This window comes from Colossoma macropomum, unplaced genomic scaffold (assembly GCF_904425465.1).
Source record: "Colossoma macropomum unplaced genomic scaffold, Colossoma_macropomum, whole genome shotgun sequence".
Lineage (NCBI taxonomy): Eukaryota > Metazoa > Chordata > Actinopteri > Characiformes > Serrasalmidae > Colossoma > Colossoma macropomum.
Window position 1 is genome coordinate 42,259,884 of NW_023494784.1, and position 19,188 is coordinate 42,279,071.

The 19,188-nt window shown below is 39.1% G+C and overlaps 1 protein-coding gene across 1 annotated transcript in view; it reads left to right on the plus strand.

Moving 5' to 3' along the window:
* Positions 1-19,188, plus strand: part of kcnh3 (potassium voltage-gated channel, subfamily H (eag-related), member 3) — a 245,120-nt gene that overhangs the window by 201,472 nt on the left and 24,460 nt on the right. The window contains exon 10 of the mRNA XM_036571764.1: positions 2,940-3,189. Coding sequence (XP_036427657.1) covers positions 2,940-3,189 — 250 coding nt within the window. The remainder of the gene's footprint in view (positions 1-2,939; positions 3,190-19,188) is intronic.

The following is a 19,188-nucleotide window of genomic DNA, read 5'->3' on the forward strand; positions in this document are numbered from 1 at the left end:
GATGTGAATAATGCAGCGTAACAAGCTAACAATGCTGCACATTGAATTGATGTTGCATGAAAGTAAGTCTACTATTAAACTTCCACACAATAATATACCCACACCCTCCACTCAAACTGGAGCATAAACCGCAGACATATTTGACAAAGCTTGCTGGTTAGTGTGGGGTACTTTGGTGAGGATGCCAGTTCAGTGCACAGCAGTGATAGCTAGCATGCAGCAATTTTCATATTTCAACATTTTACTGACCTCGTTATTGTTGTGTAGCAAAATGTGTCAAGTTTGGAACATTTTTGTTTACCACAGCATGCAGTGGAGGTGACGCCATTCATTTTCCCATATGACTGAATATTTTTTCAACATGCTTACAATCATTAGATTCATCTGCTTGGGGAAGGGGTCTGAAGCGCAACTGAAGAGACAATACTCTTCTGCATGTTGTGTGCAATTACACATTTCCACCAGAGAGGTCTCCATATCCCAGAATCTTACATAGTGCAGCTTTGCAACTGATTTTCCTGATTGCAAAAGTATTTTTGTCTTGTGATCACAAAGCTTTTTATTTCAAAGAATTATAAATAGTAAAAATGAATTTTCCTGGTAGGGAAAAACTGCTTAGACTTATGGTTGGGTGGATTACTTTAAAAAAGTATTCAGTTATAGGTTACCTGTTTAAAAATGTATCTGTAACCTAATCCAACAGATTACTATATTCAAGTACCTTGTCTTTTTAAACGTACAACAAAGACAAAAGAAAAAAACATTTCAAGAAGGCTTTTTCAACAAGAGTTTAACTAAACACTAAGTACAAAGGAAACCTGCTCTGTTTTAGGAAATAAAATGATAGACAGGCAGCTCAATTGTCGATGTTGTATGTGCGCTATTTGTACTTCTATTTGAGAATCGGCTATTCAAAAAAAGAAAAAAGTGTAGAGCTGCTCTTATTGTGCTTTGAACCTATGACTATATACATACATTTATATATATATATATATATATATATATATATATATATAAATATATATTTATACACATATATAAAAGACATGTACTGCTTTTATACATGGGGCTTCATATTAGGCTACATTCACATCACCAGGTTGAAGTGGCACAAATTCAATTTTTTACCATGTCACTCAGATCTGATGTTTTCAGAACAGTGTGGACATGCAAATCTGACCTGAGCCACTTTCATATGTGGTCTTAGATCAGATACATATCTGATTTGTGGAAGTGCGACCCTAATGAGAACTCTCAGATTGGAATGCATGTATTTTTTTCACTATGTATGTGCCATCATTCAGCATGACCGAGGCAGCAGCACTTGACCAGAAATTAAAGCCAGTAAAAGGTGGTAAATCAACACATCTCACCCTTTTTGCCTTCGTCTCACTGTAATAATGAGCTGTTCAGAGTTAATTATGTTAGCAGCGAATCTTGTTCTGCTGGTTAATTTGTGTGCTGTTTACAATGCACATGATTCATTAATGATGTGACGCTACTGATTAGGATGTGCATGCGGGTCATTTCAGGACGCAAGTTTGTTTACATTAATGACAGATTTGAGTCACTTACCTAAACGAGTGTGAACCATAATGGATCTGAGCAAAAAATCTGATTTGAGCTACGAGGCTTGTATTGTGAACGTAGCCTCAGTGCATCAGGCCTGCAATTCATTGATCGCATTTGTCACGTCATTTGTAGACGGTCCCTACACAGTTACAGCAGCCACCATAAATGTGCCCTACAAATATAAAAAGACATAATTTCACATGAAAACTAAGTGGGAGCTGATTATCTTAGTTACAAATAATCACCATTTATACATATTAACGTAATGTTTTGCTCCCATCATCCGAAAGCGCTTGAAAAAATAAATTGTTTATGCAAAAATGAAACTAACTTTACGGCTCACAAGACTTCATGTTTGGGAGCTGTTAGTAAACGTCAGGTCTCTTCAGCATTAAAATCTGGCAGGTTAACATTAGCAAAATCATGATTTAAATCCAGTCAACTGTAGAATTTTATGGTGCAACAAATTAGCTTCCTGTCCGATTAGTTTGCTGCTGCAGAATCAGGCGCTATGGAAAATCAAAGTAAACGCCTGATTCAAACATCATCAGCAAAACACTGTAGATATTAGTTAAGCCAAAAAAGCTAAAATGTCTAAAGATCATATGCAGTTTGAACATAATCCTGCCAGGAATCACTCACTCACCATCTAAGCTGCTTATCCTCTTGAGTCACGGGGGATGCTGGACTCTATCCCAGCGCTCATTGGGCGGATGGCAGGAAATACCCTGGACAGGTCACCAGTGCATCACAGGGCAGAGAGGAACTCACACCTAGGGGCAAATTCAGTATCTCCAATTAGCCTGACTGCATGTCTGTGGACTGTGGGAGGAAACCAAATGGGATGAATATGTAAACCCCACACAGAAAGGACCCTGGTCACCCGGCCGGGGAATCGAACCCAGACCCTTCTTGCTGTGAGGCTGTTTTTATATTGACCTTGCATTGTAAGCTTTAACTGTAATCTGATTGCAGAATATACTGTTTTCTTTGTATCCGTAACGCTTTACATGTATTCCATTTCTGCCTAATCCTGATCCTGATAAGACCATGACGTGACTATGGAATAACGATGAGACTTGAGAGGTCTATTGTTGTCGATTTCCTGTACATTGTGACTCTGCATAATTATTTGAACGTATTTACATAATTGCATCATTAATTGCTTAGTCAGTTATGTAATAAATGAAATGCCTTTTATATTCTGTATTGACAGGTTTGAGCACTTTTTTGTTGGACGCCAGAAAAAGACAAAAATATTACAAACAATATACAATAAATAATATCAAATTGCAACTAGCTTTTGTCATCACCTTATAAACCTGCTGCCTGTAGAGGTTAATTCTGTGTCCCTCTCTTTTGCTCAGCTTCTGAAGGACTTCCCTGATGAACTGCGAGCTGATATCGCCATGCACCTGAACAAGGAGCTGCTGCAGCTGCCTCTGTTTGAGTCCGCGAGCCGTGGCTGCCTGCGCTCGCTCTCCCTCATCATCAAAACGTCCTTCTGCGCTCCCGGAGAGTTCCTCATCCGCCAGGGGGATGCCCTGCAGGCCATCTACTTCGTCTGCTCTGGATCCATGGAGGTGCTCAAGGACAACACAGTGCTGGCCATACTGGGTGAGTTACACAGCTGTGGACAATCATGGATGAGTTCTTCGTTTTCATCATCAGGAGCTCAGTGATTCAGAGCCTAAATCGAATCCTAAACCAAAGCCTGACCCTCACCATTACCATGACCATACGTTATCTTTAAAGGCTTTTACACACTGAAGACATCGTTAAAAAATTGTAAAATATTCTGAGTATTACTTTTTTAATACAGTGTATTGTCACTGTTGGTACAAATATTTGTATCTTCAATAGTGCAAAATTACTTGGGAAAATTTTGGTTCCATTAACTTCCATTCAAATATACTGTATAACAGTTTATACACAGTATCTCATGTTATATACAGTATATATCAGGTTACATACAAAATATATCAGGTTATATTTTGTATATCAGGTTATATGTAGTATCAGGTTATCTACAGTATATCAGGTTACATACAGCATTTATCAGGTTATATGCAGTATATCAGGTTATATACAGTATATCAGGTTATATGCAGTATGTATCAGGTTATATAGAGTATATCAGGTTATATATAGTATATCAGGTTATATACAGTATATATGAGGGTATATATAGTATAGCAGGTTACATACAGCATATATCATGTTATATACATTTTATCGGATTGTATGCAGTATCAGGTTATATATAGTATATCAGGTTATATGCAGTATGTATCAGGTTATATAGAGTTTATCAGGTTATATATAGTATATCAGGTTATATACACTATATATGAGGATATAAATATATATAGTATATCAGGTTATATGCAGTATATATCAGGTTATATAGAGTTTATCAGGTTATATATAGTATATCAGGTTATATATAGTATATATGAGGGTATATATAGTATAGCAGGTTATATACAGTATATATGAGGGTATATATAGTATAGCAGGTTACATACAGCAAATATCAGGTTATATACATTTTATCGGATTGTATGTAGTATGTATCAGGTTATATATAGTATATCAGGTTATATACATCATATATCAAGTTATGTGCAGTGAATATCAGGCTACAGTCTATAGCAGTTGTATACAGTGTACAGTACATTTACAGTATATACATACAATATATTTCAGATTGTATACAGTATATAACGGGTTATATACAGCATATGTCTGGTTATATATAGTACATGTCAGACTATATACAATATATAAATTTACACACATTATATATTATATTATGTAGTGTATATAACAGGTTACATAGACTCTATATCAGGTTATACACAGTATGTATCAGATTACATATAATATAATTTAGTTTGCATTCAGTCTATATCAGTTTATATGCAGTCTATATCAGGTTACATATAATCTATATCAAGTCATATACAGCATATCAGTTTATATACTACATATCAGTTTACACACAGTTTATATCATTGGTATTTGTATAAGATACATGAGTTAATATACAGTATTAGGTTATATAAAGTATATATGGGGAAACAGCACCGGTACAGTGTTGTAGACTCAAATTGAGGGTGGAAGCTTCGCTGGTAGAAGCTTCTCATAGGTTGTGTATGTTTTTGAACAGTGCCCCCTATGTGCAGTACCCCAAAAAATTAACCAAAGAGATTCCTTGACTCACACTCTATAACTAAACTGACACTATTTGCAACTACATTTTTCTGGATGTAACAAAGCCTGTAAACGCTGACTGAACAGAAACGTGCTTCACAATGTGATTAAGTTTAGAGAAGGTTTATTGTGCTGGATGATTTTTATTGACAGATGCTCTCATCTTTGTTAGGCTCTAAACATTTAGGCAGCTACAGCATCACTTTATGTCACGCGAATCAAGGCCACTTAGCAATTAATTCAAGAGAGGGAAACGATTCAGCCTTATAGAGATTTAATGAAGTGTTCTGATATTGTAATTTTGCAGGCTTTTAAAAGTCTATTTGAAATTCCTCCCACCTGTCAGGAGCGACGGTGGACCCTTGCAGAGAGGAGTGAGCAGAAATATAAACCATAAACATACACGCTAAGGAGCGTATAGAGCTAAAAACACCATCATATATAAATACATAATGCATAAATACAGCCGAATGCAGAAAAGACTGAGTACTTAAACTGCGGGTTTGGACTGAAGTGAAAACATTTCACACATTTATAACTATTGTGAGTTGAGGCTCTGTCAGTTCTCTCTCTCTCTCTCTCTCTCTCTCTATGTCTCTCTATCACACAAACAGGCTGTGATTTTACTAAACAAACCTCGTCCGCCCACCATCTCCTCTCACAACTGTCTCAGAGACTCCTACATAATTTTCAGCTCTATTGAACAGTAAATACCCCTTTTCCTCCTTTCTCTCTCTCTCTCTCTCTCTCTCTCTCTCTCTCTCTCTATCTTCCCTTTCATTCTCTTCCTCTCTTGCCCTTTCTTTCTCTCTCTTTCATCCTCTTTCTCTTCTCTCTCACTGTTCCTTTCTTTCTCCCTCTCTCTCCTTCTCTTACTCTCTCTTCCACTCTCTCTCTCCTCTCTCTTCCACCCTCTCTCCTTCTGTTTCTCTGGTTAATCTCTCTCTTTTTCTCTGTCTCTTTCCATCTTTCGCTCTGTCGCTCTCTTTGCTTTTCTCTATTTCGCCCTTTCTCTTTTTCATTCTTTTCTTTTTCTCTCTTGCTCTTTGTTTGTCTTCTGCTCTTTTGCTCTCACTTTTCTCACTCACTTTCTTTCTTTCTCCCTCTCTTTTTCTCTCTCTCTTTCTCTTGTTTTTTTCTTTCTCCTTCTTCCTCTCTTTCTTTTCTCTTTTGGCTATTTCTCAGTCTCTTTCTTGCTTTCCACTCTCTCACACCTTTCCTTCCCTTTTCTCTCCTTCCCTCTTTCTCTCCTACTTTCTCTTTTTCATTCTTTTCTTTTTCTCTCTCTCTTTCTTTGTCTTCTGCTTTTTAGTTGTCACTTTTCTTTTACTCTCTCTTTTTCTCTCTCTCTCTCTCTTTCTTTCTTTCCCACTCTCCTGCTCTTTCACTTTTCTCTCCCACTCTCAGAGTTCTTTCTTTCTTTCTTTCTTTCTTTCTTTCTTTCTTTCTTTCTTACAGTCTCTTTCTTTCCCTTTCACTACCTTTCTTTTCTCTCTATCTTTGTCTATCTGTCTTTCTTGCTTTCCACCATCTCTCTCTTCTTTTTCTTTCCTTCTTTTTTCTCTATTTTTCTTCTTGCTTTCAACTCTTTCACCATCCTTTTCTCTTTCCTTTTCTCTTTTTCTTTCTCTCCTTCTTTTTCTCTTTCTCTTTCTTTGTCTCCTGTTTTTTTTGCTGTCACTTTTCTCTCACTTTCTTTCTTTCTCTCTCTTTCTTTTTCTCTCTCTCTCCTTCTCTTTCACTTTTCTCTCTCACTCTGTTCTTTCTTTCTTTCTTTCTTTCTTACACTCTTTTCTTTCCCTTTTACTACCTTTGTTTTCTCTCTATCTTTGTCTATCTCTCTTTCTAGCTTTCCACCATCTCTCTCTCTTGTTTTTCTGTCCTTCTTTTTTCCCTATTTTTCTTTCTTGCTTCTCTCTTTTTTCCTTATTTTCTCGCTCTCTCTTTCTCTCTCTTCATGTTTCTCCATATCTTTAGCCCCTCTCTCTCTCTCTTTCTCTCTCATTTTCTTGTATTTTTTCCTTTTCTCACACACACTGTTTTTTACCCTCTCTCACCAGCCATTGCTTGGATTTGTTAAACATATTATATGAACACAAACATATCATCATATTATGTATCATTTTCTCAGGTGGCCACAGAACTGCTCAGCACTGTATTTATGGCAGTTACAGAAAATAATATGTAAATATACAGAATAATTTTCAGCACAAAGAGAAAAATAAACAATCTGTGACACGCTGGACATTATTCATTCATCATATTCACAGAAGGAAAATCCCCTCACGCCCACTCACAGTCCAGCGCTGTTTAGTGTTTTAATCTCTTTGAGGTTTAGAAGCTCCGCTGACATTTTGCTACTGAAGGTCATCGCTCTTTAAATGATAAACGGAATAGTAAAGAGGGAATTGAGATTCACAGACAGTGAAGAGCTCTCCTCTTTCTGCTCATTTTAGGCAATCTTCTGCCCTCTGCGAAGACTCCGTTATTGAATACTTTATTAGTTTCATCTTCCCTTTGGTCTGTTTGTATTTCTGAGATTAGATAAGATTACAGATGCATTGATGTGGAATCTCTGAGCTGATACAACAATAAATAATTAACTTGATGTGACCAATGCAGAGATGAATAACCAAGCTAAAAAATAGGGCTGTAATTATCAGCGGTAATTCCGATTGGATCAATAATATCGGATCAATAATAATAATTAAATTATTCCATTTCTCAGCTAGTCGTACACTGACTGCCAAAAAGTTGATTTAATCACTATCAAACAGAGAACAATAAACCAAATCAAATCAAACCAGTCTGAGTACATGGTGAGACTTGGTTCCCTACAGTGGGATTTAGTAACACTCAGTTATCCTCATTCAATTCAGTTCAGTTTTATTTGTTGAGAACTTTTTACCGCAGTCAGGAGTGACACCAAAGGAGACAAGTGTCAGGAAAAACTCACTAACAACATGAGGAAGAGCCATCAAGAGGAACCATAACTCTAAAGGAGAACCACCATAAGAGCGTGAGGACGAAAACTCTCAAGGAGAAACACTCTAAGAGCGTGAGGAACAGCCGCTGTCAGAAAAAACTCAAAAGGGGAACAAAAGCTCAAAACGGAACGTGGAAGGAACACTAAGAAGAAGCAAGGCTCCAAAGGAACATGAAGAAGAACCATCTAGAAGAATGAAGACTCAAAAGGAGAAACTCTCTAAGAGCATGAGGAAGAACCATCAAGACGAACCAAGAATCAAAAAGAGGAACACTCTAAGAGCATGAGGAAGGAACACAGAGAAGAACCAAAGCTCAAAAGGAGAAACTCTCTAAGAACATGAGGAAGAACTGCTGAACTCCCAAAGAGCATCTGAAAGGAACCCAAACAGGATGGCAGATACAGAAACCTTTCGTAAACATACAAGATGGTATATATAGAACATTGTGGAACACATACAGGATGGTAGATATAGAAACTTACTGGAAACATACATAATGGTGGATATTGAACATGGTAGAACACATTCAGGATGGTAGATGTACTGTAGAACATGGCGGAACTCATACAGGATGTTATATATAGAACATTGTGGAACCCAAACAGGATGACAGATGTAGAACTTGGTGGAACTCAAACAGGATCGTAGATGTAGAACATGGTAGAATGCATTGAGAATGTTGGATATACTATAGAACATGGAGGAATTCATACAGAATGGTACATATAGAACACAGTGGAACCCAAACAGGATGACAGATATAGAACATGGAGGAATTCATACAGAATGGTACATATAGAACACAGTGGAACCCAAACAGGATGACAGATATAGAACATGGTGGAACTCATACAGGATGGTACATATAGAACACAGTGGAACCCAAACAGGATGACAGATATAAAGCATGGTGGAACTCATACAGGATGGTACATATAAAGAACATGGTGGAACTCATACAGGATGGTAGATATAGAACATTGTGGAACCCAAACAGGATAACAAATATAAAGCATGGTGGAACTCATACAGGATGGTACATATAAAGAACATGGTGGAACTCATACAGGATGGTAGATATAGAACATTGTGGAACCCAAACAGGATAACAAATATAAAGCATGGTGGAACTCATACAGGATGGTACATATAAAGAACATGGTGGAACTCATACAGGATGGTAGATATAGAACATTGTGGAACCCAAACAGGATGACAGATATAGAACATGGTGGAACACATTCAGGGTGGCAGATATAGAACACTGTGGAACCCAAACAGGATGACAGATATAGAGCATGGTGGAACTCATACAGGATGGTACATATAGAACACAGTGGAACCCAAACAGGATGACAGATATAGAACATGGTGGAACTCATACAGGATGGTACATATAGAACACAGTGGAACCCAAACAGGATGACAGATATAGAACATGGTGGAACTCATACAGGATGGTACATATAGAACACAGTGGAACCCAAACAGGATGACAGATATAGAACATGGTGGAACTCATACAGGATTGCAGATATAGAACATTGTGGAACCCAAACAGGATGACAGATATAGAACATGGTGGAACTCATACAAGATGGCAGATATAGAACATTGTGGAACCCAAACAGGATGACAGATATAGAACATGGTGGAACTCATACAAGATAGCAGATATAGAACATTGTGGAACCCAAACAAGATGACAGATATAGAACATGGTGGAACTCATACAGGATGGCAGATATAGAACATTGTGGAACCCAAACGGGATGACCGATATAGAACACAGTGGAGCCCAAACATGATGGCAGATGTAGAACATTGTTGAACACATGCAGGTAGCTAGAACACGGCGGAGAAGTAGATCAGTTTAGTAGATTATGCCTGTGCATAATGACCCTATAGAACACTGTGCCAGTGAATGTGATGTGTGGCTGATCTTCCTCAGTGTAGAGCACTTACAGTGGACGGCGGTCAGTATTTGAACGTTACTGGGTTTTGAAGGTCACACAATCAGCTTCCACATTGTAGCTCCTGACAGTCAGCTATTGTGTGCCTGTCTCTAACGCTTGACTGGACAGATAGAGGGCCCGCAGCAGGCCACCTGATGGACTTTAATACTTAAACACCTTGTGCTACTCTCCCTCATGGCTGGGTTTACAGTGAGGGGCTTGTCACTCATCACCACCTGCCCTTTTTCTCTTTTTGCCACATAGGACACTTTGCTGCTTGATGGAGGGTCATGTCCTGCATTTGTCTTCTTTTATTTTTTCCTGACCGTTTTCCATCCTTAGAATTCTGATATTTTTTGTTACTGTGCCTTTCAGACTGATAACTGATATGTAGATGAGCTCTGTTCTGATTGGCTGGCCTATATTGTGCCTCATTCAGAAAGCAGTCCAGGCTGGAACACTCATGGGCGGGGCTAAACTGCTGTAGGCTGAATTGTTTGATATATCGCTGTTGTCGGAAGAAAACCTCATATCTCCAAAATGAGAACTTTACAGGAGAAGGAAAAAACATACTTTACTTTTAATGTAAGTCAATGGAACCAGACTTTTTTCCAAGTCATTTTGGGCCGTTTCTTTTGGTCCATTCATCATTAAATTTATACACAATGTAAAGGACAACAGACATTTTCAAATTATGTCAAAAACTGAAAAATGAGAAAAATGGAGATAAGAGGTTTTCTTCTGTCAGCAGCGATATGCAAATATGTTGGTTTCTGTGACATCCCAAAAAACGGGATTTGCAAAAATGGCTGTTTTTGCAGCTTAACTCCCATGTATATAATGTATGGATAGTATAGTGAATGATATTGTTGTAAAATTTGAGCAATGTGTGTATGAGTCATTCTCCATTTGGAATGGGAAACCATGTCACAAAGGTTTCAGGGCTTAAAAAGACGCTTAAAATATTAGGCTCAGCTCCAAAAGTCAGTATGTACATTTACACAGTTGACCTAAGACTAAATAACACTTTTCCCTTATGATTCTCTGATTTTATTGTTTCATAGTCGCTCTGCATCTGTAAAACAGCTCGTCACAAAACCAATTTTCAGCATTTGACAAACCATTTTTAATATAAAACAATATTTTAAAGAGGTTTAACTGAGGAATTTGTATAAAAACAGATTCACGTTTACTTTTTATATCATTAACATTATACTACATTTAAAAAATACGTATTTTATTTAAGATTTTGGTCACTAGTGTTATCAGGACTCTTATGTTACATTTTAACACAGTGTTTTCAGCTCTATTAAAATGCTTCTTTGGGTCGAGGCTCATCAGAGAGGAAGCATCTCAAGGCATGAGAAGGCGAGTCACACTCACTCACTATATTTCATTAATTTATTAATCATTTTGTTTATCAGGTAGCACAAAACTTCTATGTGTCACTGATGTTATGTTCTTTAATGGCTGGGTAATTAAAATTGTATATCATATATATCAAAAAATATAAAAATATATCATTTTTATTACTGATTTTAAATAGTTGCACAAGGTCACCTGATCAGCCAACGAGTCAGCCAATTTAGAAAATCCTCAGTTTTAACCAGAATGTCTCTGGGGTCACCGTCACTGGTGTTACATCATATTCATACAACACCAGTGACTGTAAAATATGTTTAGAATTAAGCTCTAATTTTTGCATATATGATAATATGTACATATTAAGATTATTTAGTTTTGGGATGATTTTTTTTTTTATTTACCTGAATTCCCACTCCAAATGGAGAATTACCCAAATACTACGTCAAACTGTTTATTCCAAAACAGTTTTTCATGATATGAGCCCTTTAAAATAAATAACCGAGACACATAATACAGTTCAGTATGGTGTCAGTGAATAAAACTATGAGGAAAAGCTTCACTAGATATTAATAAATATTTCTCCAGGAAATATTAATGTCATACCGATGGGATTGTGGTAAGTGCAGGTTGAAATATGGTGTCACTGAAGCTCTACAGTAGCTTGTTTCTCCCTCAGGCTGAAGCTGGCAGCAGCCTATTAGGGACAGTGCCATTAATTACTCTTCAGGTGCTTTGTCTTTTCCTTTCCCTCATTAACTGAAGTCAATTTACATTTACTGTGGAAGTGGTTGAGCTCATAAATTATGACTGTGAAATGAATTTGAGTTTTCTCGTTCGAGCACATGGTGCACTTCCATTTTGGGATGTTAAAGAGCCCATCAAGTTTAAAATGTACTGGTTGCTCCCTGGTTCATATGTTCCACTTGGGGAAATTTAAGGGAAACCAAACTTACATGACTTCTCACTTATTTCAAGTAGTTGATTAGCCAAGAAATGTTTGGCAACCAGATTTTGCAGAACAGAACAGGTACTATTTGGGTGGTGGATCATTCTCAGCACTGCAGTAACACTGACGTGGTGGTGGTGTGTTAGAGTGTGTTGTGCTGGTCTGAGTGGATCAGACACAGCAGTGCTGCTGGAGTTTTTAAACACCTCAGTGTCACTGATGGACTGAGAATAGTCCACCAACCAAAAACATCCAGCCAACAGCGTCCTGTGACCACTGATGAAGGACCAGAGGACGACCAACACAAACTGTGCAGCAGCAGATGAGCTATCGTCACTGACTTTACATCTACAAGGTGGACTGACAAGGTAGGAGTGTCTAATAGAGTGGACAGTGAGTGGACACAGTGTTTAAAAACTCCAGCAGCACTGCTGTGTCTGATCCACACCACCACCATGTCAGTGTTACTGCAGTGCTGAGAATGATCCAGCACCCAAATAGTACCTGCTCTGTGAGGGTCCATGGGGGTCCTGACCACTGAAGAACAGGGTGCCGAGAAACAGATGGACTACAGTCTGTAACTGTAGAGCTACAAAGTGCTCCTATATGGTCAGTGGAGCTGATAAAATGGACAGTGAGTGTAGAAACAAGTACAGTTTAGCTCCACCCATTCACACTGAAGTTATAAGGAGTGTTTCAGCCTGGACTGCTTTCTGAATGAGAAACAAAACAGGGCAGCCAATCAGAACAGAGGCTTGTTTACACATCAGTCTTAAAGGTATAGAACAAAAGCAAGAGAGGTTGGAAAATGGTCATGTAACATGGATCACGACAAATATCATTATAAAATACCAGAAAAATGAAAGTTAATATGAGGCTTCTTTAATTTTTATTTTATTTTACTTTATTTATTTAGCAGTGCATTTCTGTTCTGCTAAATGTTAAGTGGAGTGAAGTTAATCGTTATTTCTGACTGTAATAATTATAAATGTGTTATTTCATAGTGTTGGTATCTTCACTATTATTCTAAAATGTGTCCAAACTTTTGACATCTACTGTATGGCTTTAGACTGGTTTCCTCACAGAGGCCTTCTGAGGACATTTCTCATATCTTTAGGGAAAAGAAGCTGCATTTTCACCATCAGCATGTTCTATTCCTCCTGTCTTCAAATCTATGACCTTCTGTACTCTCTCTCTCTCTCTCCCTCTCTCTCTCTCTCTCCCTCTCCCTCTCTCTCTCTCTCTCTCTCTCTCTCTCTATGTATGTCTCTCTTTTGCCGGTCTTATAGTAGTGACAGTACACTGTCACTCTCATCTTCTATGGAACATGGATGGACTGTAAATGATTTATTGTTGAACTTCTTCTCCTTTCATCTTCTAAGAATGGACCAGCTTTGCACGCGCACATGCACACATTCATGACCTGGTTTTGTGCACAGTCTTCCTGTGTGAGACAGTGGAAGCCAGACAGCAGACTGGGGCTGTAAAGCATGAGCACATTCATGTACACACACACAAGGTTATTCACTTAGCTGCCACATGATCACAGCTCATTACTCACATTTATACAGAAGCACAAAGAAAACGGTGTCATTTTTGTGGTTCAGTCTTAGAAGTTGGTTGAATTTTCTGCTCCTGACAATACAAATAATCCCAAACACATTTAGTGATGTTAAGGTCTGGACTCTGGGGTGGTCAGTCCATTGTTCAGCTTCTTTGTTTGATGTGTCTGTCTCCTTTTCTCAGTGAGGCTACTTGACAACCACGCATCCTTTCATAGTGTTGAGTTGTCTTACAGTTGAGCTGTCTTGTTTAATTATCTCACCAAAACAACCAAAACAAATCCAAACCAACCATTTGAGCCTAATGCTAACAGGGAACATTTTCAGTTTAGCCTTACCAGGAGAGCGAGCCAGGAAAAAGACAGCAAAAACAAAAGCCAAAACAAACAAAAAGATGTTAATGGACGAGACCCCACGTGGTTACGGACTGGCCTCAGTTCATAACAAATAACTGAGTGAGACGACGAGTGGAAGTTGTAGCAAAAACCTGTCTTTATTTTCATATTAAGCTATTTAAAAATGGTTTGCAAACCACAAATGACAGCCAACCATTAATGGTCAAAGCCCATCCCAGCAAAGCACACTCACTGGACCCCCAACAGCATTAGTGCCAAGGTGGTCAGGGAAAAAAAAGCCTACAGTAAAGAGAGACTATGAAAAAAGAGTCCACAGCTGTCCACACTGGAAAGAGAAAAAAGAGACCCAAGCACCTGCACGCCAGTGTGTCTCAGTAGCCAGTTATGTCCAAGCTCCGCCTCCCAATGTCACCTGCAACACTTGAGGCATAACAAACCAGACGGCCCAGAGGGTCGTCACAACAAAAGCACCTGTTTTTTCGGATCTGAAGTTAGAGTGAAGCTTAGTTTTCTCCTCTCTCTCAAAGATGAAAGCTTTAAGTGCTGTTAACCTGGTGGAGGTAGTTTTGGTGTCTACCAGGTCTTCCAGGTGGTTGTTAGACGTCCCAATTTCTTGTATATTTTAATCATTTTTTGGAAACTTCTGTTGTTTTTCACTTATTTTTCTACAACCTTTCCTTTCCTTATATCTGATCTCCTGAGAAATATCTCCTGAAATCTCATGTTTATTTTAAAAGTTTGATTAAAATATAGACGCCCCACATTATAGATTCTGAAGTATAGTTTTCCATCATAATTAAACTGATCTGCTGTGGTTGTATCTAGTAACGTCTAGTAAATGTGGATGGGAAGTTGCTGAAAGGTCAGGGAGCAGAACTAATGGCCTTCATGAACAATGACACACAAGTCCTGAAGGCAGGTGTGTGTATGTGTGTGTGTGTGTGTGTTTATTTCCAGACACTAAAGTCCTGTTGGCCTGACCACGAGCTTAATAATTGATGGTCATTGCATTATTAAAGCACTTTGATTATTAATACGGGCCAGTGCATGAAGAGGAACGCCATAGATCCATACACACGTCGAAAGTGTGAGTGAGTGAGTGGAGAGAGAGAGAGAAAGAGAGAGAGAGAGAGAAGAGAGCATAGTGAACAGACTGAAATAAACACATCAGTATCAGTTCACCCCACAGATAGCGCTCCCTCTCAGCCACCAACATTTTATGAAATATGAACTTCCGAAGCACGTATCACTGCTGGACAAACACAAACGTTGCATTCTGCTTTGTGTACTGATGCTACTTGAAAAGGAGAGTCTCGGGAATATTCACTTCTGCATTCTAACCCATCTGTGCAGTGAAATACCACATACACACTAGTGAGCACACAAACACTAGGGGGCAGTGAGCACACTTGCCCGGGGCGGTGGGCAGCCCTGTCCACAGCAGCCGGGGAGCAGTTGGGGGCTAGGTGCCTTGCTCAAGGGCACTTCAGTCATGTACTGTCAGTTCAGGGGATAGAACTGGCGACCTTCTGGTCACAAGGCTGGTTCCCTAACCCCCAGCCCACGACTGCCCATCACCAATAGAATGGTACACTTTGGAGCAGCCACACATCAGCCTAAGGTCACCATGCCCAATGCCAAACATCAGGTAGAGGAATACAAAGCCCTCCTGACATTGGGCCTAAGGTCATCATGCCCATTGCACAGCATCAACCAGAGGCGTATAAAAGCCCCCACACTGGGCTGTGGAGCAGTGGTTATCTGGAGTGAAGGAGCTCCATCCAGTACCTTTGGGATGAGTTGAAGATCCAGATCTGATCATCCACCATCGGTACCTGACCTCACTGAAGCTCTTGTGGCTGCCATCAAATCTTTACAGCAATGTTTCAACATCGAGTGTGAAGCTTTCCCAGAGAAGTAGAGGCTGTTACTGCAGCAAAAAATGACAAACTCCCCCTTAATACCCTTCATCTCTGAAGAAACAATAAATGAGCATGTGACGACAAACTGTTGTTTCACCACATGGTCTCAGGAATACGTGGTCAATAAGCAACGTTGGTCTCTGCATCCACAAATGCAAGTCGAGACCGTATTATGCACAGCAGAAACCATATGTCAACAATATCCAGAACTTTTCTGGGCTCAAGCACCTCTGAAATGGACTAATGTCCAGTGGAAATGTGTATTGTCTGCCTTTCAGACTGTTTATGGAACAATTGAAGCTGTGATTTTTGAGCCAAAGAAGAAAAAGCCATCAAGATGGTTACCAGTGTAAAGTTCAAAAGTCAGCATCTGTCATGGTATGGTGTACATGGCATGAGACAAGCAACGCTGAAAGATATATACACATTTTGGAGCAGCACACCTTCTAGACCAGGGGTGCCCATACTTCTGTGGCTTGAGATGTACTTTTTCCAGTGGACAGGTTTTCTTGATCTACCTATAAAAAAAAAAAATTTGGCCTCATCTTTTTTTAAAAGCTTTGACCCAGCTGCTTAAAATGTCCTTCTGTTTTCCTGTTCTTGCTTGATATAGGATTTCAGCTCCTTAAAGTTTCTCCTTTGATATATTTTTTGTTTCATAATTCGCCAAATGTTTTCAAGGGGTGACAGGTTTGGTCTGCAGGAAGGTCAGTTTAGTATTGGATTCTTTTCCTACAGAGCCATGCTGTTGTAACTGCCTGCAGAATGTGGACTGGCCTTGTCTTGCTGAAATAATCAAGGCCTTCTCTAAAATGATGCACTCTGGATGGCAGCATATGTTGCCCCAAAACCTGTATATATATCATTCAGCATTAATGGTGCTCTCACAGATATACCTATACCATCACAGATGCTGGCTTTCGAACTGTGCGCTGATAACAAGCCAGATGGTTCCTCTCCTCGTCCATGATTTCCGAAAAGAATTTCAAAATTTGATTTGTTGGACCACAGAACGCTTTTCCACTTCACCCTCAGTCCATCTTAAATGAGCTTGGGCCCAGAGAAGGCGGCGGTGTTTCTGGATCCTGTTAGTATGTGGTTTCTTCTTTACTTGGAAGAGTTTTAACTTACATTTGTTGATGCAGCAACAAACTGTGTTTACAGACAGTGGTTTTCAGAAGTGTTCCTGAGCCCATGCAGTGATTTCCACTACAGAATCGTATCTGTTTTAAAACAGTGCTGCCTGAGGGCCCAAAGATCACAGCCAGCCAATATTGTTTTTTGGCATCGTCCCTTGCATACAGAGATTTGTCTAGATTCTCTTAATCTTTCAATGATATTAAGTACTGTAGATGCTGAGTTAGTGACTATTTTACATCAAGAAACATTATTCGGTACAGGCCTGACGACCACTGGAGGGTGTTTCATGACGCACTTGTGGTTCGTGGTTCAGCAGTAGAAAAACCCTGTTCTAGAAGACATGCTTTACAGTGATGTCCATGCCTATTTCAACATCCACCAAATGCGCCAATTTCGTATTCTGGACCATTTCACTATGACCAGCTCTAGGGGCAGATTTTAATAAGTTAAAGTGGACAGGCACAAACACGACGAATGGATCACTGGTAGAGTTAATCGTCCAAGCTTATTGTACATACAGAGCTCATTGTTCCGGTGATGGCTTGATGGCATCTACACAGACTCACCTTGCAAACAATGGACTCTGCTGGCACATGTATCTGACCGCATGGCCCACATGATGAGGGTCGATATGAGTGGAAACAAAGCTTTATGAAGAGTACATGAAAAACAGAGAGAGGGTCTGAGAAATTCATCACACTGACTAAAGTGTGAATACAAAGCAAATTAAAAGTGCAGAAAGAGAGTCACATTAAACGCTCATCACATTCACACAGTCTAACCGAGACTGCAGTGATTAGTCAATGTTACTGACACAAAAGATCCCTTTTCATAATCGATGCATCATTTATTTAAGACAGACACTCAAGCGCACAATGGCCTTTCAAAAACTCTGAATATGTTGTTCGTGTTGCCCAGGCCAAATGACTGTTGAAGTGTGACTGAAATGTTTAATTGATGTCATTCAGAAGCAGCTGTCTCAGTACATTCAAATGCTCGGTGGAAACACCCAGACTGCTCAAACCCCATTCAGACAGAGATTTATCAGAGGAAAATAGCACTTAGCAGCATAAAATAGCAGCATTAGTTCTGTTTAAGGGTGTGTTAATACTTGTAGTTCGGACCAAAGCAGAAAATGACACATCGTTCTGTTTTAGTTCTGGTTCACTTTGCGTTCACACTGACATATTTACCATTGAACCAAAGATATAAACAAAGTTTAGTGAGTCACAACTCATTGGCCAGACTTTATGACATACATTGTTCTTCAAGGGCTCTTTAGTAAAGTCAATGGTTTTGTACAGAACCATGAACACTCAAAGAACCATTTGAATGCGTGGTTCTTTGTATGGTCAAATGGTTCATCTCCATGATGAAAAACCAATTGTGTAGGGTCAAAGCTGAAGAACCCTCTTCAATACTAAATAGAAATTTGCTAAGAGTTGCTCTTAAACCTGTGTCTATCATTCATCTACCATCACGATTGTTGGCTTTCGAACTGTGCGCTGATGACTTTTGATTTTCAATTTTAATTTGTTGGACACTTTTCCACTTCAAGTCTGTCTTGAATGAGCTCAGCCCAGAGAAGGTGGCAGTGTTTCTGGATCCTGTTTATATATGGTTTCTTCTTTGACTTGGTCGAGTTTTAACTTACATATGTGGATGCAGTGATGAACTGTGTTCACAGACAGTGTTTTTCAGAAGTGCCCATGCAGTGATTTCCACAACAGATTTGTGTCTGTTTTTAATGCAGTGCCGCCTGAAGGCCCGAAGATCACAGCTAGCACTTTCTGAATCATGCTGTTCTCTGTTCTATCTGGGCTAGTTGGTTTGTCTTGTTTTCTCTGTCTTGTGATATTAGAGCAATAAGACTCCCTGCATTGTTGATGCAAAACAGAATGAAATTCCTGTAACAGCCTCAAGTGGCTCACAGCTTTTACCAAACCGTAAAAACTTTTGCTCCTTAAAGGACCATATAATTAATGTGTGCAGTCAACTGTGTATATCAAGTGTTTTATGACTTCTAATATGCCTCGCATGCAGAGAGGAGACGAAGATTCATTCTGTCTTTAGTCTGTTTAGCCATCTTTGGTCTGTACTGCATTCAGATTTCAAACAAATGGCAACACAGTTCATTTTAAAGCCATCACAGACTGACCTGCTCAGG